General features: G+C 36.8%; 1 protein-coding gene across 7 annotated transcripts in view; it reads left to right on the forward strand.

Moving 5' to 3' along the window:
• Nucleotides 1-23,383, forward strand: part of LOC110606604 (SET and MYND domain-containing protein 4) — a 36,095-nt gene that overhangs the window by 7,170 nt on the left and 5,542 nt on the right. For 3 of the 7 annotated variants that reach the window (XM_021745482.2, XM_021745483.2, XM_021745485.2), the window contains 9 exons: nucleotides 5,333-5,451; nucleotides 7,590-7,979; nucleotides 8,068-8,202; nucleotides 18,095-18,232; nucleotides 18,406-18,561; nucleotides 18,722-18,961; nucleotides 19,410-19,561; nucleotides 19,692-19,806; nucleotides 20,181-20,261. In XM_021745482.2, coding sequence (XP_021601174.1) covers nucleotides 5,333-5,451; nucleotides 7,590-7,979; nucleotides 8,068-8,202; nucleotides 18,095-18,232; nucleotides 18,406-18,561; nucleotides 18,722-18,961; nucleotides 19,410-19,561; nucleotides 19,692-19,806; nucleotides 20,181-20,261 — 1,526 coding nt within the window. The remainder of the gene's footprint in view (nucleotides 1-5,332; nucleotides 5,452-7,589; nucleotides 7,980-8,067; nucleotides 8,203-18,094; nucleotides 18,233-18,405; nucleotides 18,562-18,721; nucleotides 18,962-19,409; nucleotides 19,562-19,691; nucleotides 19,807-20,180; nucleotides 20,262-23,383) is intronic. The other 4 variants (XM_043952876.1, XM_021745486.2, XM_021745487.2 and 1 more) reach the window with 4 other exon arrangements.

A 23,383-nucleotide genomic window follows, 5' to 3' on the forward strand; every position in this document is an offset into this window, starting at 1 on the left:
TATTATTATTTAGTCTTCGTTAGTCTTTTTGAGGGTTCTTTTAATATAATGAGAATGGAGATACATTTAATCTCTACTACACAAAAGGTGCAAAAGTAGATTCTATGGTTATGTTTTTGGCGCAAAGCCGCAAAACACCTGTATTAGAGAATAAATTGGAAAATTTATCACTTTAATCTAAAAGACATTGCTTGCTTGTAGAAAGTATTTTAATAACTAGTTTTGAGGGGGAATATAGTATACAAATGAAAGATCTATTAAAAATTCAGTGGTAATTAATAATTATTGAAGAATTTTGGGAAAATTTAGAGAATTCTTGTATTTCACTCTTAATCTTTACAATTAGTTTATATAACTATTTATACACAAAGAATTATATCTAAACATGAAGCAAATAATCAAATAATAATTACAGAGATAATTAAGGATCCTAATAAAATCAAATCATATCCCTAGAATCAGTTAGGATTAGCAAATAAGTCAACACTCCCCCTCAAGTTGGTGCAAAGATGTCGCACATGCCCAACTTGCAAATCAGATTATGGTAGATCTTGTTGTTGAGCCCTTTAGTAAACACATCTGCAAGTTGCCCAGTAGAAGTCACATGAACTAGGCTCAAGACAGTCTGTTAATTTTTTTTTAATGAAGTGCCGATCAATTTCAATGTGCTTCATCCGGTCATGTTGGACTGGATTTTGTGCTATACTTATAGCAGCTTTATTGTCACAACATAAAGTTATCTTGTCTCTCTCGAGCAACCTCAACTCCTCCAATAACTTCTGTAACCATAAGAGTTCACATACACCTTGGGCCATTGCTCTGTATTTTGCTTCAGCACTTGACCGAGCAACAACACTTTGTTTTTTGCTTCTCCAGGTGACAAGGTTCCCTCCCACAACTGTGCAGTAGCCAGAGGTGGATCTCCTGTCATCGAGAGATCCTGCCCAATCTGCATCTGTAAAAGCTTCAACTCGAAGGTGACCATGTTTGGAGTAAAGAAGCCCTTTCCCTGGCGCATACTTTAGGTATCTTAAGATGCGAAGTACAACTTGCATATGAGCTTGCGAGGGACATACATGAATTGGTTGACTAAGCTAATAGCATAGGCTATATTCGGTCGAGTGTGTGATAGATAAATCAACCTTCCTACCAATCTTTGGTATCTTCCAATATCCACGGACTCACCAGTTTCGCTTCCAGCTTGTGATTACTTTCAATGGGAGATTCTGCTGGTTTACACCCTATCATACCAGTTTCTTCCAACAGATCCAGAATGTACTTTCTTTGGGAGATGAAAATTCCTTTTTCTGATCTAGCCACCCATGATACCTAGGAAATATTGTAGTTTTCCTAGGTCTTTGATTTCAAATTCCCGAGCTAACAGCCTCTTTAGTTGAGTCATTTCCTCTTTGTCATTGTCTGTCACCACTATATCATCAACATAAACAATAAGAAGGGTGATCTTATCCTTGTGATGTTTGATAAACAGAGTGTGATCAGCATTGCTTTGTTGGTAACCAAAGGACATCATGGCTCTGCTAAACCTGTCAAACCAAGCTCTAGGAGATTGTTTTAGCCCATACAAAGCCTTTTTTAACCTGCACACCTTTCCTTGTGTCTTCTCATCAGCGAACCCAGGAGGAATTTCCATGAACACTTCTTCCTCTAAATCTCCATGGAGGAAAGCATTCTTCACATCAAACTGTTGCAAGTCCCAGTCCAAGTTGGCTGTGCAGGATAACAAAACTCTGATTGAGTTCATTTTTGCAACTGGGGCAAATGTCTCTTGGTAATCCACTCCATAGGTTTGGGTGAATCCTTTTGCAACCAATCTGGCCTTAAACCGTTCAATTGTGCCATCAGCTTTGTGTTTCACTATGAACACCCATCTACAGCCAACGAGTTTCTTCCCAGGTAGGAGAGTGATAAGCTCCCAAGTCTCATTTTTAGCCAATGCTTTCATCTCTTCAATCATTGCTTTCTTCCATTTAGGATCTGCTAGAGCTTTCTTCCAATCCTGTGGAATAGACACAGAGGAAATAGACAAGGCAAAGGCTCTATAGGAAGGAGATAAAGATTCATAAGAAACAAAGTTAGAAATAGGGTGTTTAGTACAAGATCTGACCCCTTTTCTTTGTGCAATAGGTTTATCTAAGTCATTAAAACATTCAAGAGTTGTGGGTAACTCACTAGAAGAAAGAGTTGTGGGTAACTCACCAGAAGAAGATTCATGACTTGGTAACTCACCAGGAGAAGATTCTTGACTCTGAGTAGACTGCATAATGGCTTCTTCTGCCTTGTCTCTCCTCGAATACCTTCTCAAATCTGGCTTGTCCAAACGACCAGTTCTCTCTCCCTGATTGGACATCTCCCCCTGTCTACTAGAACTCAAACTTTCTAGTTGAACCATATCATTCAGAATCACAGAATTCGGGATCACCTCTTCTTGCTCATTGTTCTCCCCCTGAAGAGGTGAGTGGGTGATACTAAAGTAGGGTTCAGTTTCTCGGAAAGTAACATCCATACTGATTAAGTATTTCCTAGAGGGAGGATGATAACACTTGTATCCCTTCTGTGTTGGAGAATACCCAACAAACACACATTTAAGGGCCTTGGAATCCAATTTCCCTGCCGTCCTAGTATGGACAAAGCAAACATACCCAGATACTTTTGGTGGAACAATATATGAATTTTTCCTTTGTAGAACCGCCAAAGGACTCATAAAGTCAAGGGTCTTGAGAGCCATTCTATTGATAAGATAAGCAGATGCAAGGATTGCATCTCCCCAATATGCTTTGGGTAGATTCATGGTGAACATAAGAGATTGAGCTACCTCCAATAGATGTCTATTTTTCCTCTCAGCAACGCCATTTTGAGCACTAGTATAAGGACAACTAGTCTGGTGTACTATCCCGTTACTCTCCAAATAAGCAGAAAAGCTACTATCCATGTATTCTCTTCCATTGTCAGTTCTCAAAATTTTCACCTTAGTATCAAATTGAGTACAAAGCATCTTATGAAAGGATTGAAAACAAGAAAAGACATCACTTTTAGCTTTAATCAAATAGACCGAAGTCATTCGAGTGCAACAATCAATAAAGGTGACAAACCATCGATTACCGGAAAAGGAGACAGTTTGAGTAGGCCCCCAAACATCAGAATGAATAGTCGCAAAAGAAATTTGACTTTTATTATGACTCAAAGGATAGGATGTTCTAGTGTGTTTAGCATACTCACAAGCATCACAAAATAGAGAATCAAACTGAGTTCTAGCAAATAAATTAGGATAAAGTTTTTCTAAGGCAAAAAATGATGGATGCCCTAACCGTCTGTGCCACTGTATTATTTCCTGATTGACATCCTTATTTTCTCCAAAACAGGCTTGAGATATAGAAGAACCTGGATCACCCTCCAATATATATAAGCCATCATGCAACCTACCATTGCCAATCCTCTTTCCTGTGAAGATCCTGAATAACACAATGATCAGGAAATAATTCAATTTTACAATTAAGGGCATTGGTAATAGCATTGATAGATAAAGGGTTGACAGGAAAGTGGGAAACATGAATGACAGATGATAATTTAATGTTGGATGTGCAAATAACAGAACCTGTTTCGGATATGGGAGTAAAAGAGCCATCAGCAATTCTGACGCTATCTTTGGTTAGAGAAGGAAAATAATTGAGAAAGCCTTTAGAAGAGCTTGTCATGTGTTTATTCGCACCAGAATCGATAATCTATGGAACATTATTAAGAGAGGAAGCATTACCTGACTTTACAAAGTTAGATGTGGCATCGGAGGACGAGGAATCAGAGTTAGGAATTGAGATCCTTTTACCTTCTGCCATGGTAAATATTTGTGAATCGTGAAAGAATATGAGGTACCCAAGGTTGTACACACAGAAGAGCCCAATTGATTCACCAAAAGACCGGGTAGCGGCACGGGAAGGCCGAAAAGATGGTCGGAATCGTCGCCGAAGTGATCGGAGCCGCGAAGCAGCGTCAGGCGATTGGTCACGCTCCGGGAAAGGGAGGCGTGTGAGCCTCACGTGCGGGCTTTTTCGGCGTCGAAGCTGGGCGATTGGCCGACGACAATCCTGGTGCCAGCGGTGAAAGGAGGAAAGGCTCCTAGATGGGTTAGTACCAAAAAAAGTAGATCTAGGGTTTTGAAACCCTAAAGAGGAAAAAAATTAAATTTGAACCCTAAAATTAGGAAAAGGCTCTGATATCATGAAGAATTTTGGGAAAATTTAGAGAATTCTTATATTTCACTCTTAATCTTTACAATTGGTTTATATAACTATTTATACACAAAGAATTATATCTAAACAGGAAGCAAATAATCAAATAATAATTACAGAGATAATTAAGGATCCTAATCAAATCAAATCAAATTATATCCCTAGAATCAGTTAGGATTAGCAAATAAGTCAATAATTATTATAACAGTAATCAACTATTAAAACTGAAAAAGTCTATCAGATTGTCAAATTTGTCTTGCACTATGCTATTAAGAATTAAGTGATTACTTTTATCCAAAAGGGACAAACTGGTGAATTACTTGAATTGGACCCCTGATTCAGAAGTGTTAAATTTGCGCATCAGGTATAAGAAAAAAATGTTTTCTTTACAGAATTTTTGGTGTGTGCAATATGTGTTAGAAATGTGTCAAAGTCAAATATATCATATTTAAAATGGTGTGGATACTACATATGCTTCTTGAGAGAAGTGTCACGCTCCACTGAATAAAACATGTGTAAAAATGTGTGACATTTGATTGAATAAAATATTTAAATTAGTGATTACATTCAAACTTACAATTACAAGTGAAGTTATTAGAATTCAGCAAGAGTAATTTTAATTATTATCTTTTGAAAAGCATGTTCAGCAAAGGTTTATCAGTCAATGAAAATTTTCTCCCAAAAAGGGGGGGAGAAAAGTTGGGTACTGCCACATGCTTCAAAATAACGAGTTAACAAGTTGGAAGTGTCTAAAGTTTTTTTTTAGTTGACAGTTCATGTTGTAAATTGTGTTGCAAAACTGACTTTAATGTATCTTCTTAGAAGTTCTAGTATTTGCTAATGCTCTTTGAATTCTGTAATCTGTATTCTATGAAGATCTAGTGAACATAATTGATTTTTTTTTTAAATGTATGCTTAATCTGTTAGTAGCCCTTTTAGGTCGGATATTATTTGAATGCTTTATTGTGTTGCACATTGTTGTTTAATACAATGCTACTATGCTAGTATCATTTAAGTATGAATTGTTAATGTTTATATCAGTGCATTTTTAAGCTTGAAATGATATGTTTATAGATTTTTCATGGCAGATGAGCCGCAACAGATAAATTTATTATGTGTCACTGATCCAGACAAAGGACGAGGCATGGTTTCACCGTGCGACATTCCTCAAGCTTCCTTGGTCCACAAAGAAGAGCCTTACGCCCTGGTATGAACATTGTTAAAATGATTGGGAAAATTCAACCTTTCATTCGTAATGAGTAGAATTTATATACAAACTATGAGAGTTTTCCTAATCAATATAAAATACAAATTCTAAAGTAAACTTCTAAAACAATACTAACACTAATAGACTCCTAACTTATAGCAAGTGTCTTAACTACAATCAAATACATATCTATACATATTTAGTTTCCACAACACATGAATCTGTCTTGTTGACGTTGTTATATTTAGTTTTAGTTAAAATGTTTTTTCTTGCAACTGCCATGCTTCTATTATCCTTTTCGACAAGAGCTGTTATGTTTAAGATCCAAGTCAGAGAAAATGCTTATATAAACTACAAATGTGCAATACATGCCACAGCAATTAAAGTACTATGGACGGTTATGGGCTAGAAGCATCTAAGGGAGGCCCCTTATCCTTGGAAAAGGTTATTTACTGCACTGCTCTAAGACCTAGCCATAAATACCTTTGTGATTTTTAATAATCACATGTGCAATACAACACAATCGATTGTTTTTAGAATAGTAATGTAGCAAAAATAATAATAGTCATTACATAAACAGATTTAAGACTGTATTACACCACATTAACCTACTGTTTTTACTTTTTAGGAATGCATATGTAACTGTTGCAACAATGCCTTATGCTGATGGCTGTTAATGCTATGAGAAATCCCAAAAATCTGAAGCTTAATTTATATTTATATTTTGATCCTTTTATTCTGAAATCACATGAAGTCCTTTAAATATACGCATGCAGTTCAGCTAGTTATTCCTGAAGAAGGCTTTGATTGCGGTAGTCATTACATTAGTTACATAACAACCTCAGTCCTGCTTGTGGGATTTGCCATCATAACTATTAAGAAAGATTGTTGTAGATATGCATTAGATTAGGGAAATGACACTAAATTTGAAAAGGATGCTTAGCACTTAATTCGGAGCATTATTTGCACTGTAATTATGTATTTTTCCTATTTAGGATTTTCTGTATTCTATTTCAATCACTAAGGCTTGAAGGATAATGTAGCAATAAATTTTATAAGTTCTCTTCTTACTCTTCTATTATCTTATGGTTTCAAAACCTTAGTGCTTTATTTGGAAGGAGATTGAGTAAAGTAAGATTTTCCAAAATAAGGTTTTATAAGGTAAGGTTTTTCATGGTTTTTAAACTTTAACAAATTTTTTATTGTTTGGGAGAAAGTGAAAGGTTTTGGAGGTATTTGGAGTTTTTCAAGAGAAAACATTCTCAGCCCACCAAATTGGTAGTTGAAATTTGAGTACCATTCTTTCTTTAAAATGCCCCATTCCCTCCCAAACACAAATTCAATGTTTTTAAACTTTGTAAAACCTTCCATTACCTGAAAAAACCTCCACCCAGACAAAGGGTAAAGGCCTGGGTTTCTCCTGTTCTTTTTCCATCCTGATCTTTTGCACACGCTAATCCAGAGTGCGTGAGAGTTCGTTAATCTCACCACTCCCATAAGCAGCCCCACTTACTGACAAGTTTGCCTCTGGAATTGCATCGCCAGAATCTCCTCCACGCACTGTCACAATGTCCTGGTGCACTGTTCAATAACCGGTGCATGGCACTTACCTGACAAGCCTTTTTCACCGGAACCGGCTCCAGTTGCGTAAACAAACAGAGGCCCACAACCTCTTCCAGCCACTAGTCTAACATGGGAATTCATTTTCTTATTTGTCAGTCTTCATCTATCGACTCCCAAAGCTAGGGGAGGTCCAAGGGACTTGCAATAAGCCGCCATTTCTTTTGTTGATTTTGGTGACACTGCACACTAAAAGCTCCAAGCTAAGGGGAGGGGAGGCCCTCCTGATGTAATGTGAATCACAATATCATTTTCCCACAGCGTTCTACAGATAACAGCCTCATGATATAAGAACCGTCTCATGGTCCAAAAAGGTGGCTGTTTCTAGTTTTCTGAAGTCTTGTGTTTTCATGTAACAAGTTTAAGGACCAATTACCTTTGATGCACATTCTTCCTTCTTTTAGTATTGATCTGCATGAGTACCATTCTTGCATTTACCATTAAAGGAGTATTTTATCACAAACAGCAACTGCACTTCTGATAAGCAGTATGAATTTGCTTGTCCCTTTGTTTTGCAGATTATATTGAAAAGTTGCCGAGACACTCACTGTCACTACTGCTTGAATGAATTACCCAAAGACACAGTCCCCTGTATATCATGTTCAATACCATTGTACTGTTCCCAGCATTGTCAAGTACAGGCAAGAGGAGAAACAATCAGTTGCTACAGAACAAAAGATGGGGTTGATGATAGTCTACCGAACAATCTTAAAGAGTATATTGCAGAGGTCACTTCATGTAGTGATTCTGATCCAGATGTTGAGTGCTTTCCTGAACATAAACATGAATGCCTTGGTGTGCATTGGCCTGCAGTATTGCCATCTGATGTTGTTTTGGCAGGTCGAATACTAGCAAAATTTATATCTCAAAAAAGAGGTTATATGGAGTGTAACCTTCTAGGAACTCTGGTATACCTCAGTATGTAGTATACTTTTCCATTGTTTATCATAGCTATTCTTATGTAAGAATTTGACCTCCCACTTCATTGCCTTGTAGAATCTTTCTCAGAGTTATTTACAAATTAGTCCAGAAGGCAAATTGGAATTGCATATATATGCTATTGTACTATTGATCTGTCTTCAACACTCTTTTGGAACTGAACTTCCAATAAATGGAATCTCATTATCACAGGTTGCTCCTCTCTCTCTCTCTCTCTCTCTCTCTCTCTTTCTCTCTCTTTCTCTCCCTTCAATCATTCACACACGGACACAATAAGGGGTAAGATATAATCTTTTAAGTTGTGGGTAGCCTGTAAAAGTAGATAGAAACAGCTTAGGCGGGGAAAGATTCCACACCAAACACCCAATCTTCCTCCAAAAAGTTGAAAATTTTAGTCCAAACTGATTCCTCCAGTATCTAAAATCTATAATTGAAACTAAGAAATCATTTCTTTCCAATTGGTTATTTTCTAATTTATCTTAATATTCAATATCTAGGCAAAAAAAGCAATATTTGAGAATAAAATTAGGGTTGGGAAGAGCTTAACCACACATTAATAAAGAATTTTGAGAGGAATTTTTTATTATATTCCAATTAAATTAATCTCTACAAGATTTGAGTATTTATTCACTTAGAATCAACCTAATTTAGGAATATTAACAACACACCTAATTAGAAGTATCTATAATAAAGAAAGAAAATAAAATCCCTATAATCGAGCCTAATTAGGATCTCAAGGATCTAAATTCTTCTAATTAGGAATTTTCTATGTTGGTCAACACTCTCCTCAAGTTGGTGCATAGATATCACGCATGCCCAACTTGCAAACCAAATTGTGATAGGTTTTGTTGCTGAGCCCTTTGATAAACACATCAGCTAGTTGCTCATCAGAAGACATATGATTTAATCCCAAGGCACCATTTATTAACTTCTCTTTGATTAAGTGTCGATCAATCTCTATGTACTTCGTTTGGTCATGTTGAATCGGATTGTGAGCTATACTGATGACAGTTTTGTTGTCACAGTATAGAGTAGTTTGTCCCTCTCCAACAGTTTCAATTCCTTCAACAATTTTTGCAACCATAGAAGTTCACAAATACCTTGTGTCATTGCACTATACTCGGTTTTAGTACTTGATCGAGCAACAACACTTTGCTTCTTACTTCTTCAAGTGATAAGATTTTCTCCCACAAATATGCAGTAACTAGTAATCGGCCTCCTATCATTAAGGGATTCTGCCTAATCTGCATCTATGAATACGTGTATGCGGAGATGACCATGTTTAGAAAATAGAAGACCTTTTCTAAGAGCAGACTTCAAGTATCGCAAAATGCGAAAAACAGCTTGTATGTGAGGCTCATGAGGGTTATGCATAAATTGACTGACTAAACTGATTGCATATGCTATGTTAGGTAGAGTATGACTACCAAGCTTTGATATTTACCAAAATTTACTGATTCACCAATCCCTATTTGTAGCTTGTGATTGCTCTCAACGAGAGTTTTTATTGGTTTGCAGCCTAACATGCTAGTTTCTTTCAAAAGATCCAGAATATATTTCATCTCAGAAATAAAGATTCCCTTCTTTGATCTAGCAACCTTGATTCCTAGGAAATATTAAAATTTTTCTAGATATTTAATTTCAAACTCTTGAGCTAAAAGTTTTTTCAGCCGAGTCATCTCTTTAGTGTCATCCCTAGTCATTATTATGTCATCAACATATACTATGAGAAGAGTAATTTTACCCTTGCGATGTCTGATAAATAGAGTATGATCAGTATTTGCTCTGTTGATAGCTAAAGGAAACTATAGCTCTACTGAATCGATCAAACCAAGCTCTGGGTGATTGTTTCAACTCATACAAAGCCTTCTTTAGCTTGTACACCTTTCTTTGTTTTTTCATAAGCAAATTCAGGAGGGATTTCCATATATACTTCCTTCTCTAAGTCTCCATGGAGGAATGTATTTTTCATATTAAATTGTTGTAGGTTCCAGTCAAGATTGGCAGTGCAAGATAGCAATGCTATGATTAGTTCATTTTGGCAACAGGGGCAAATGTCTCCTGGTAATCCACTCTATAGGTTTGAGTGTATCCCTTGGCAACTAGTCTGGCCTTAAAACTTTCAATTGATCTATTTGCTGTGTGTTTCAATGTGAACACCCATTTTGCAGATCTCATTTTTAGCCTAAGTCTCTATGGAGGAATGTATTTTTCATATTAAATTGTTGTAGGTCTCAGTGAAGATTGGCAGCACAAGATAGCAATGCTATGATTAGTTCATTTTGGCAATCCACTCCATAGGTTTAAGTGTATCCTTTGATAACTAATCTGGTCTTAGATCTTTCAATTGATCTATTTGCTATGTGTTTCACAGTGAACACTCATTTGCAGCCAACTGTTTTTTTTTTTTCAGGTGGAAGAGACATCAATTCCCAGATCTCATTTTCAGTTTAAGGCTTTTATTTTTTCAACCATTACTCCCCTCCATATAGAATCTTTGAGAGCTTTCTTTCAATCCTGTGGAATAGATGTAGAGGAAGTAGATAAGGCAAAAGCTCTATAGGATGGAGATAAAGAATCATATGAGAGAAAGTTAGAAATAGCGTGTTTAGTGCACGACCCAACTCCTTTTTTTTGAGCAATTGGTTTATTTAGATTATCAATGGGCTCACGGTTTAGAGTTAACTCATTAGATAGAGAAGACAAAGATTCATGACACTGAGTAGGTTGCACAATGGCTTTTTCTGCTTTTGTTTTGTCTCTTCTTGAATATCTCCTTAAATTTGATTTATCCAAACGACCAATTATCTTTTTCTAATAACTAGTAGTCTCTCCCTATATAGTAGTTCTTCTTGAGTAAAATGCTCTAGAGTTATAGGACTAGGACTTATCTCTTCTCTTTCATTGTCTTCTCCTGAAGAGGTGACGGGTAGTGCTGATCTAAACGTAAAATTTATACCGACAAAATATTTTCTAATGGAGAGTGGTAATACTTATAACCTTCTATGTGGGAGAGTATCCAAAAAACACACATTTAAGAGCCCTCGATCTAGCTTTCCACCTGTTCTAGTATGAATAAAACACATGCACCCAAATACTTTTGGTGGAACAGTATAAATATTTTTTCCTTGTAACACCTCTAAAGGGCTTTTAAAGGCAAGAGTTTTGAAAAACATTCTATTAATTAGATAAGTTGCGGCTAAGACTGCATCTCTCTGATAGGTTTTTGAAAGATTCATAGTGAAAAGAAGAGATCTAGCTACTTCCAACATGTGCCTATTTTTCCTTTCAGTAATATCATTTTGTGCACTAGTTGAAGGACAACTAATTTGATATAGTATCCCATTAGACTTCAGATAAGCAGAAAAATGACTATCGATACTCTATAGTTCTTAAAACTTTTATGTTAGCATAAAATTGAATACAAATCATCTTGTGAAAAGACTGAAAGCAAGAAAATACATCACTCTTTGCCTTTATTAAATAAATCCAAGTTATGTGAGTGCAACAATCAATAATAAGTAACAAACCAACGATTACGAGATAGTGAGACCGTTTGAGTAGGTCGCCAAACGTCATAATGGATGGATACAAAAGGAACATACTCCTATTGTTACTTGAGGGATAAGAGGGTTCTTGTATACTTAGCATACTCACAAGCATCGCAAACTAAAAAATCACACTGAATCTTGGAAAATAAATTAGGATAAAGTTTCTCTAAAACAAAAAAAGATGGGTATCCTAACTGTCGTTGTCACTATATGATTTTTTAGTTGACATCCTGATTTGTTTCAAAAGGAGCACGAGGTGAATTCAAACCCAGATTCTCTTCCAACATATATAAGTCATCGTGCAGTCTACCATTGTCAATTTTCTTCCCAGTTTGAAGGTTCTGAATAACACAATAGTCAGGAAAAAGCTCAATTTTATAGTTAAAAGATTTGGTAAGAGCACTGACCTATAAACAGTTAATAGGGAAATGAGGAACATGGAGAACAAATGATAGTTTAATATTGAAAGTACAAACAATCGACCGATTCTAGAGGATGACTGTCTTGTTGTAGACACGGAAGGTAATTAAGGAAGTCTTTAGAGGAGCTGGTCATATGTCTATTTGCTCCAGAATCAATAATCCATGGAGTAGTATTAAAAACACTTATATCACCTCCATTAGTGCCTTTATTATTTATCATTTTAAAGGAAAAAAAAGAGGCCAACAATACAAAGAGCAAGGAATACCACAGATGGAGATTAAGTTACTGTTAGAACACCTCGGGAAACAAAAAAGAGAATCAAGTCACGGAATTGGGCTAGTCAGAGGTGCGACGTGCCGGAAAGAGGGCCGAAAAGGATCGCTGGAGGATGGCCTGTGCCGACAAGTGGAAGAGGACGCAGATGGTTGTGGCGGTGCATGAGGTCACGCATGTGCTTGGAGCGAGGTCGCATTGCCGGGGTTCGACGGAAAATTGGATGGGCTTTCCTTTGGGACGGGTGGTGTCAAACAACTCTCTTGATATAATCGTCTAGAAGTTTGACCTATTAGTTAACTCTAATTTTTTTGTAATAGTTTTGAAACCTATGCCAATTAAGGTGGCAAAACTCTAGTACCATGAAGAATTTTCAGAGAAATTTTTTATTATATTCCAATTGAATTAATCTTTACTAAATTTGAGTATTTATATACAAATAATCAATTTAATTTAGGAATATTAACGATACACCTTATTAGGAATATCTACAATAAAGTAAAAAAATAAAATTCCTGTAAGCAAGCCTAATTAGGATTCCAAGGATCTAAATCCTTCTAATTAGGGACCTTTTATGTTGGTCAACATAATCAATTTATGTCAGGATAATTAGTTCACGAAAGTCAAATTTATCATTTTACATATAATAGATAGATGTAACTCTACATGTGAATCACCCATCCTAGTGGGTGGTGGTAGGGGAACCAAATGATGGTCTACATGGGATGCAAAGACACAATGGTGTTTGCACATTTACAGCAAAGGAAGTATTTCTATTGTTTGGGAGAAAGAATAATGAATTACTAACATACTCTAGATCTTGTAGCATATTAGGTCACTAAACAAGGAAAACCATTGGGAGGAACAGACCAACAGAGGGTGTGGACTGTGGAGAGTTTGAGGGGTTATAGCTGGAGGAATAGTTTTAGGGATAAGATGAAGAATACGGCTAGGTTCAGCTGGAACATCTGAAGATGAAAAGCATGACATTAAATACAATAGTAAAATAAATAATGTTATGGAGAGTTGAACACTTTGTCTAAGGTAAATTCAAGTAGATTTTGTTAACCTAGAATAAAGATATCAATGCTATGAGTATATATAAAACCTATGCTTGGGCTTGAGTCGGGATAAGAACGAGTTGTAGCCTTTAGAAGTGATCAAATGGAGTCAAGATTTAGCTATGTTCTTACTTATTTGTGGTTCTAGGAGTATGCCTTTATTGATCAGAATAATGAAGAGAAGAGTGGGGTGGAAAGTATTTCATAACTAGAAAGATCTCTGAAACTTTGATGAAAAGAAGAAAAAGAGAGTAGAAGATTTGAGAGAAAATGCTTGATAATTCCCATCAAGCCAATTGGGGTATATATACTACTTACAAGAGTACATACTAGGTAAGAAAATAAATTAATTCCCTAATTATAGCCTAATCATATCCCAATCATATCACACAATCATATCCCTAATTATCACTACAAATCTAGGCTATTTATAGAAATAATCTCAACACTCCCCCTCAAGCTGGAGCGTACATATCATATGCTCCAAGCTTGTTACAAATATACTCTATTCGTGATCCTCGAAGTGATTTTGTGAACACATCAGCTAGTTGATCATTTGAGTTGACAAAGCTAGTAGAAATGCATCTAGACTCAATCTTTTGCCTAATAAAGTGGCAATCCACCTCTATATGCTTCGTCCTCTCATGAAAAACTGGATTTGATGCAATGTGGAGGGCAGCTTGATTATCACATATCAACTTCATTTGACATGTATCGCTATATTTCAATTCCTGAAGGAGTTGCTTCAACCAAATGAGTTCACATGTCGCTAAAGCCATAGCTCGATATTCTGCTTCTGCACTTGATCTTGCTACCACACTCTGTTTTTTACTTTTCCAGGATATAAGATTCCCTCCAATCATAATACAATATCCTGAAGTAGATCGTCTATCTGAAGGAGAATCTACCCAGTCTGCATCAGAATAGCCAACAATTTGTGAGTGACCCTTGTCCTTATAGAGTAGTCCTTGTCTTGGAGCTCCTTTGACATATCTGAGAATGCGAGTGACTGCATCCCAGTGACTACTGTATGGATTTTGAAGAAATTGACTAACTACACTTACAGCAAAGGAAAATATGCTAGAAGTATTTTGTCTTCTGTATCTAGCAAAGACAAAATAGAAATTGTCTTGGAAAATTGAAGTATTTCTTAGGGATTGAAGTGGCACAGTCTAAAACAGGTATCGCAATTTCTCAACGAAAATATGCTTTCGGAGAGCAAGAGGAGGAGTAGTTGTTGCTACTGAAGGCATGACCGAAGGAGGTGAAGGTGAGTCACTAGAAGTACTTGCATCAGGGAGAGAAGTATCAGTGTTAGTAGCAGATGGGTGGGGCTGACGGGTGTAGACCTGAAGGGGTGGACTGACATGAGGCCAAGGAGATATAAGAGGCGTAGGTACAGGCAAAGCGCTAGGAACAAAGGTTTTATGCGTTGGACTAGAAGAAAAGTAAAGGGAGGTTTCAAAAAAGGTGACATCTGCAGAGACAAAATATCTGTTAGTAGTGGGATCATAGCATTTGTAACCTTTTTGAAGTCGAGAATAGCCAAGAAAGACGCATTTAACTGATTTGGGCTGGAGTTTGTCTTTACCAGGGGTATGATCATGAACAAAACATATACATCCAAAAACTCGCAGTGACAACTGGTTGGAGGTCTGGTTAGGAAAGAGAACCGAATGAGGACTCTGATGCTGCAAAACAGAGGAAGGCATACGGTTGATCAAATAGCAGGCAGTAAGGACCGCCTCGCCCCAAAAACGCAGCGGAACATTATGATGTATAAGTAAGGTGCGGGCGGTTTCAATCAAATGCCGATTTTTGCACTCGACAACACCATTTTGTTGAGAAGTATGGGCACAAGAAGTCTGGTGAGTAATACCCTGAGTAGACAAGAAATGAGAAAAAGAGGAAAGATATTCTCGTGCATTATCACTACGCAAAACCTTAATGCGAACACCAAATTGATTATGTATCTCAGCACAAAATTTTTGAAAAATGGAGAATAACTCAGATCGATTCTTCATTAAAAACAACCAAGTGCAACGAGAATAATCATTAATAAAAGTAACAAAATACTGAAATCCCAAAGTTGTACTGACACGACTTGGACCCCAAATATCTGAATGAACAATATCAAACATCGAAGTGGCCCTGTTATTAACTCGCTTGGGAAATGAAGCCCGAGTTTGTTTCCCAAGTTGACATGACTCACATGATAAAGAAGACAAAAAAGAAAGACGGGGCGATTTTTTGCAATTTGAGAAGACTAGGATGTCCCAAACGATTATGAATAAGCTCAGCGGACGTAGTAGAAACAAAAGCAACTGAAGAGGTGGAAAGGTAGTACAATCCTTGTGACTCAGATCCTGTTCCAATTATTCTCCCAGTACTCCGGTCCTACACAACAACAGAATCAACAGTAAAGGTTACTGAACAATTAAGGTTTTTGGTCAATTTGCTAATGGAGATTAAATTATATGGACATTCAGGAGTGAACAAGACGGTAGTTAAGGAAATAGAAGGAAGAAGTTGTACATCTCCTATTCCTTTAACTTGAGTTTGTGAACTATTAGCTAGGGTGACTTTAGATGGTGTAGAAGGTGAAACAAGAGTAGAGAAAAAATTGTGATTACCAGATATGTGATCAGAAGCACCAGAGTCTAGGATCCATGGACCAACAGGTGAAGACTTAGTTAGACAAGCAAAGGAATTACTGGAGTGAGCAATGCTGGTAGATGGAGGATGTTGCTTAGCTGCTTGAAACTGCAAGTATTCTTTATAGTCCTCTCCAATTAAAGTAATTGAATCTAGGTCCTAAGATTTATTGGTAGGTTGTGGAAGCAGACCTTCTTCATTAGATTGGGCAAGATGGGCTGCCGGCTTGCCAGTATTATCAGATTGATTGGACTGTGGTGGTCGACCATGTAGTGCCCAACATGCATCCCGTGTGTGACCTTATTTATCACAATAAGTGCAATGAAATTTCTTTCCTTTACCTTTGCGATTGCCTCCTTGTCCTTGATTTCCTTGTACAGCCAAAACTGAGGATTCCATATCTGTAGCATCACTCTTACTAAGGGAAATACGTAAGAGCCTAGCTGACACATCTTCTAAAGTTGGAATAACTGAACCAGTCAAAATTTGATCTTTTACAGAGCAAAGGTCAGATCGCAATCCAATTAATGCCAAAACCATAAAAAATTTATCACGTTGTCCTTCTTGCACATCAACATCATTAGTAAGGGGCATGAGAGAATTAAATTCATCTTTCAGAGTGTCTACTTGACCTAAGTAACTAGCCATATCGTGATGATTTTGTTGTAAGTGAACCATATCTGACACAAGCTTATAGATGCGTTGTATATCATTAGTATACAATGTTTTGGCCTTAGTCCAAACCTTACAACAAGTTTTACAAGATTAAAACAAAGCAAGCAATTTTGGACCCAACGAATGCCACAAAAGACTACATAGTTGAGCATCAATCTTAACCCAGTTGGGTCTATCAGTGACAGTGATATCAGTGGCATTTTTTGTTAAATGATCATTATATCCCTGTCCCACAAACTATAATTCTACGGATGCAGCCCAAGACACATAATTATTATTCCCTTGCAACTTAACTGTAGTAATTGAAAAGACAGGTTTAAGAGACTCAGAACCTATATTGAGGGTGTTTTGCTTCTCAGACATGTTGAGAGAGATTCTGAAACAATAAGGGACCAAGTAGAGACCCAAATCTGCAAAAAGGAGCCGAATCTGCCAAAAAGAGCGCCTGTCTGACGACCGGACTTACTGGGCTGGGGTCGCCGGCGTGAAACGGTCGCCGGAGGATGTGCACGCGTCCGCGCGTGGATGACGGATGTGTGAAGGTGGGCTGATCTGACAATCGGACCTACTGGGCTGTGGTCGCCGGAGCCGAGTGAAGCTGGGAGAAGGATTGCCGGTGTGAAACGATCGCCGGAAAGTGGTGCACGCGCTGGCGCGTGGCCGGAAGCAATCTGTGCAGGGGTGGCGCGTGGAGGCGTGTCTGGAGGCGGTGCTTCGCCGGAAAATAGATCGGAGGCCGGCGTGGGGAATGGGCAGGGTGGTGAGACTAACTGATTTCCAGAAAGTCACCAAAGTAAGGTGGCAGGTCTGGCACTCAAAAGTGAACCAAATTTCTTGACTCTGATACCATGAAACTTTGATGAAAAGAAGAAAAAGAGAGTAGAAGATTTGAGAGAAAATGCTTGATAATTCCCATCAAGCCAATTGGGGTATATATACTACTTACAAGGGTACATACTAGGTAAGAAAATAAATTAATTCCCTAATTATAGCCTAATCATATCCCAATCATATCACACAATCATATCCTTAATTATCACTACAAATCTAGGCTATTTACAGAAATAATCTCAATATACAGAAATAATCTCAACAATCTCATTAAACTTGCGCTTTTCATCTTCACCATTTGTTACCTGTCCATGTCAACTATCCAGATTTTAATCCTAAGAAGTTTGAAAAGATGAGATAGAATCTATTCGGAGCATGGTGAAAATGAGCTTGCCGATCCCCTCTAGAGGATAACTTGTGTTTTAATCCCAATGAAGTTTGAAAGGATTTGAGGGGATTATATTTGGAACATGGTTAGTTGAAAATGAATCACATGACTGAGCATTCTTAAGGTTTCTATGTTTCACTTCAAGATAATAAATTGACATCATCAATCTTATTATAGTAATTTGATTGCTACCCAACTTGAAATTCCTTGCTCTTCTGTGCATTCAGACCATTATACTTGTCTCTCAAATCAGAGTAAACGCCATGGCGGTTGTCCGTATGAAATCTACTGATTTTCATTGCCTGCCAGATCAGTTTGGGAAGTTTTCCAATATTGGAGATGCTTTAACTTGCAGCGTGGACCAGGTTCATGTTTACACTCTGATCCTTTATTTCTATTTCTATGCTTACTGTACAAAGTAGGATATTTTATACATATAGTCATCTGCATGTAAGTGATTGTGACTCATGTTCTTTTATCAGTGGAGACAGGAAAACCCCTATGTTTATGCTAGTTGACTTGTCTGTAACTTTTATAGGTCCCCGTTGGTCAAGCCATTTATACAGCCGGCAGTCTTTTCAATCATTCTTGCCAGCCAAACATCCATGCATATTTCCTTTCCCATACTTTGTTTATTCGAGCTACAGAACATGTAGCAGCAGGACATCCTCTGGAGTTGTCCTATGGTCCTCAGGTACTCCTTTTTTAGCATATTTCTCATCAACTATTTCTACAAGAAATATGCACATGATAATTTTCCCATGCCCGAACTGTTTTTAGTCTGTGAATTGTTGTTGTGTTTTCGGATGCAATATAGGCAGTTCAAATTGTGAATATACAGTTTCGTTTTACAGGTAGGGCAGTGGGCCTGTGAAGACCGCCTCAATTTTCTGGAAGATAAGTACTCATTTAGATGTCAGTGCATTGGCTGTTCACAACTAAACCTATCTGACCTGGTTCTAAAAGCTTTCCATTGTGTCAATCCAAATTGTAATGGCGTAGTCCTGGATCACTGTCTGGATAACTCTGAACTAAACAAACTTAAGAACTTTCCTGGAGTTCCCAGAATGCAAGTCTTAGACCCTTTCTTAAAGGTAGTGTTCTTGCTCTGCAATAGAATTTTGGTCTTAGCATCAGGTGTATTATAAGATTATTATTCTGTTGCATCTCAAAATTTCAGATTAAATAAGTAAAATCCCCTATAACGGAGACAAAAATGTCTCATTTATCTGTGGGAATTTCTGAACCACCTATAGCTACAAAATGCTTGCAGCTTTGTTTTGGAACTCAATCAGTTGTCTATTTCTGTATATCCACCACCTGTTGGAAATTGGAATTACATGTAAACATTCTTTTGACTTGCAACTATTCCTTTGTGGCACAGTATTAGAATCATGTTCTTTTCCTCTCTTTTTCCTAATGTATTGTCCTTCACTAATGGTTGATGTGCCAAATGATGCCCATATTGATAATATAGCTATATTAGAAATTGTGTTTTTCTCCTTTTCTTTCTCTAATGAATTTTCACGTACATTATAATAGGTTGACGAGCTGAAAAATGTAGCTCACCTTGCACTTGAGCTAACCAATAACTCTTTTAATGTTCAATCTGGGTCTTGCTTAAATTGTGGTTCCAATTGTGATCTAGAAGCTTCGGATAAAGCCAGGAGAAAGGCTTTGATTTGTATGAAAAGGTAGATTTTTGTCATTCAATTTTGCCCTTAATTTGACTTTACCACCTTAACTACATCCTGCATGGAATATGCAAGCATGTATACGTTTTTCCCTTTGGTTCTCTGACTAGGAACCTTAAATTCCCAAAAGGTTGCAGGATGCAATAGTTTCAAAAGAAATCTCAACTACTATTCTCTCAGATGCTTCAAGAGCTCTTGGTGTTCTGAGGTCAATATTGCATGGTTATAACAAGCATATTGCAGAGGTGAGTTCCAGTAATCCAGTTCTCAACTTACGATTTTCAAGGGAAATATGGTCCATGATTGTATCATTTCAGTGTGCCATTTTCTTCGCTGTATTTATTTTTCAAGGTGCATATGGATATGACCCCCCTAAACAGAGCTGAAAAAAGGATTTATATGACCAGCTCCTGTATTCAGAGTTCCAAACTGAGATTGAGAAAATTTTCTTCCTAAGGGGACATTCATATGCAGTTTTAGTGGAGTATACAAGTGTAGTTAAGTTTGACTCTGTTGCATTTTTGAGGAAACCTTGAATGGGAAACTCTCCACCTGCACTTCCTTTACTCAGTGGGAAACTAGGTTGAGTATATCCATGTATATGGTCTATCATTTGCAGGCTGAAGACAATCTTGCACAAGCATTTTCTCTAGTAGGAGACTTTCGATCTGCAAGGGACCATTGTAAAGCATCAATCAAGGTACTGTATAATGCTTTCAACAGTTGCCTAACACAGTGAAAAAAATAATATTTATGTAAAATTTTTCAAAAAAATTTGCAAAGTTCATAAATGAATTGATATTAATTAGATTTTGTTGACTTATTTACTAATCCTAGCTGATTCTAGAGATTTGATTTGATCTGATTAGGATCCTTAATTATCTCTGTAATTATTATTTGATTATTTGCTTCCTGTTTAGATATGATTCTCTGTGTATAAATAGTCATGTAGACCAATTGTAAAGATCAAGAGTGAAATACAAGAATACTCAAAATTTTCTCCAAAATTCTTCAGATTTAATTCAGAACAATATATACAAATGCATAATAAATATAAATACATGAAATATAGATTATTTAATTTAAATATCATATAGTTTAAAATAAGAAAAACCAACATAATCTTTATAGATCGAGTCAACTAATAGCTCAAAGTACAATTTTAACTCAAAATTAACACTTTAATTAACAAAAATCTTTTAAAAAAAGGAAAAAAAAAACTAAAATACATAAAATTTAACTAACTTTTTAGAAGAAATAAGCTTAGAAATACAGTAGTTTATGATGGATCTAAACTTATATGAGAAATATGCAAGGAAGATTGAAATTTGAAAGAGTAAGTGAAGAGAAAACTTAAAAAATATAGCCTTTGAAGCCGCTGAAAAGTGTAGAAACTAATGAAAATGAGAATAAGGGGCAAAAGAGAAAGGATATAAAAGAATTTTAATTGCGGGTAACAACTGTTACTGTTACGTTACGGTTGGTAATGGCTGTTACGGTTATGTAATGGTCGTAACGGCCGTTATATCTGCAAATTAGGAGGCCGTTGTATAATAGGATAACGGATAACGGCCCCTTCAAAAACCGTTACATAACGGCTGTTACATAATGTAACGGCCGTTATTTAAAACCATGATTTATGCTTCAAATCCGCAATCAAATCAAATCATATCACTAGAATCAGCAAATAAGTTAACACTAATTTAAGGAAACTCAAAAGAGCGCCAGGCCATTATTATTATGTTACAGTAGTTACAGCGAATGCGACCGTGATTTAAAACCATAGCATAATTTAGGATTCTTAATTATCTGTGTAATTATTCTTTAATTATTTGCTTCTGCTTAGTTGTAATTTTTTATGTATAAATAGTTATGGAAATCACTTATAAAAATCAAGAGTGAAATATAAGAATATTTTAAATTCTCCAAAATTCTTCATGGTATTAGAGCTTTTTTTTATTTTTAGGGCTTAAATTCAATTTTTCCACATTAGAGGTTTCAAAACGCAAGATCGACCTTTTTTATACTATCCTATTTAGGGACTTTTTCACATCTCACCGTCGATACTAGGAGGATCGTCAGACCATCGCCGACCAGACTGCCAAGCTCCAACACTGGAAAGTCATGTGCGTGAGACTCACGCGTCCTCCCTTCCCGGTGCGACACTATTCGATGCTGCTTCGCTGCTTCGATCACTCCGGTGCCAACTCCGACCCTCTTTCTGGCCTTCCCGTGCCACTACCTGGTATTTTGGTGATTTGGTTGGGCTCTCTTGTGTGTACAACTTTGGGTACCTCCTATTCTTTCACGGTTCATTTGTTTTTACCAGAAGGTAAAAAGGTCTTAATTCTTGACTCTGATAATCATTCCTTACAAATTAGTTTCGTAAAACTTGATGGAACTAATTATCTTGAATGGTCAAAGTTTTTTTTGTTGTTTATCAAGGTTAGAGGACTGCAGAGCTATGTCACTGGTAAAAAGAAGCAACCGGATGAGAGTGATCTAAATTTTCCTCAAAGGGACTCAGAATTGTCTTGTTATGACGTGGTTACTTAACTCTATGCAACCTCATATCTCTAAGTCCTGTTTATTAATTGATACTGCTGCAAAGATATGGAAGGCTTTATCCTTAACTTATTCCAAGATTGGGAATGATACCGATATTTATGATATTCGAAATAAGATTCATGGTACTATGCAAGGAGAAATGACTATCTCCCAATTTTATTCTGAGTTACGTAGCTTATGGCAAGAGCTTGATTACTATCAGGATTTCTAGGCAGACTGTACTGGAGATGCAGTCAAATTTTGGAAAATAATTAAAAAGGAATGGGTCTATGATTTTCTTGCAGGGTTGAATAACGAACATGATCCAATTCGAGTCCAATTGTTGGGGAAAAATCATTTTCCTTCTCTAAAGAGGCCTATGCCGCAAGAGAAAAGTCGCTGACATGCTATGCTCTATATTGCACCAATTGAAAAGGTTAGGTTGGCTACTAGTTTGAGCACACCACAACCTCTTAATTCTGAGAAAGATCACCTACATTGTGACTATTGTGGGAAATCGAGGCATATCAAGGAGACTTGCTGGAAGTTACATAGTCGTCCCACTAGAGGCCATGGAGGGAAACAATGAGGTACCTCTAGAGTTTCTTTTCCCTAATGAAATTCAGAGTCTCAAGCGCCTCGTTTCATATTGACACCTCTTCCTCCTCTGGTGCCACATCTAATTTTGTAAAGTCAAATAATGCTTCCTCCCTTGATACTGTTTCATGGATTATTGATTCTGGTGTGAATAGACACATAACAGGATCTTAGGCTTTCTCAATTATTTTACTTCTCTAACCAAAGACAACGTCAAAATTGTTGATGGCTCTTTTACTTCCATATCCGGAACAGGTTTTGTTATTTGTGCAATCAATATTAAATTATCATTTGTCCTTCATGTTCCTTGTTTTCCTGTCAACCTTCTATCTGTCAGTGCTATCACCAATGCTTTTAACTGTAAAATTGAATTCTTTTCTGATCATTGTGTTATTCAAGATCTTCTCACAGATAAGAGGATTGGTAATGGTGGACTGCATGATGACTTATACATATTCGAAGGTGATCCAGGTTCTTCGATATCTCAAGCCTATTTTGGAGAAAATAAGGATGTCAATCAAGAAATACTACAGTAGCACAGGCGGTTAGGGGCATCCATTATTTTTTGTCTTAGAAAAACTTTATCTTAGATTATTTGCTAGAACTCAGTTTGGTTCTTTATTTTGTAATGCTTGTGAGTATGCGAAACACATTAGAACCTCCTATTCTTTAAGTCAC

The sequence above is a fragment of the Manihot esculenta genome, chromosome 18 (genome assembly GCF_001659605.2).
Source record: "Manihot esculenta cultivar AM560-2 chromosome 18, M.esculenta_v8, whole genome shotgun sequence".
In the NCBI taxonomy this organism is placed as follows: domain Eukaryota; kingdom Viridiplantae; phylum Streptophyta; class Magnoliopsida; order Malpighiales; family Euphorbiaceae; genus Manihot; species Manihot esculenta.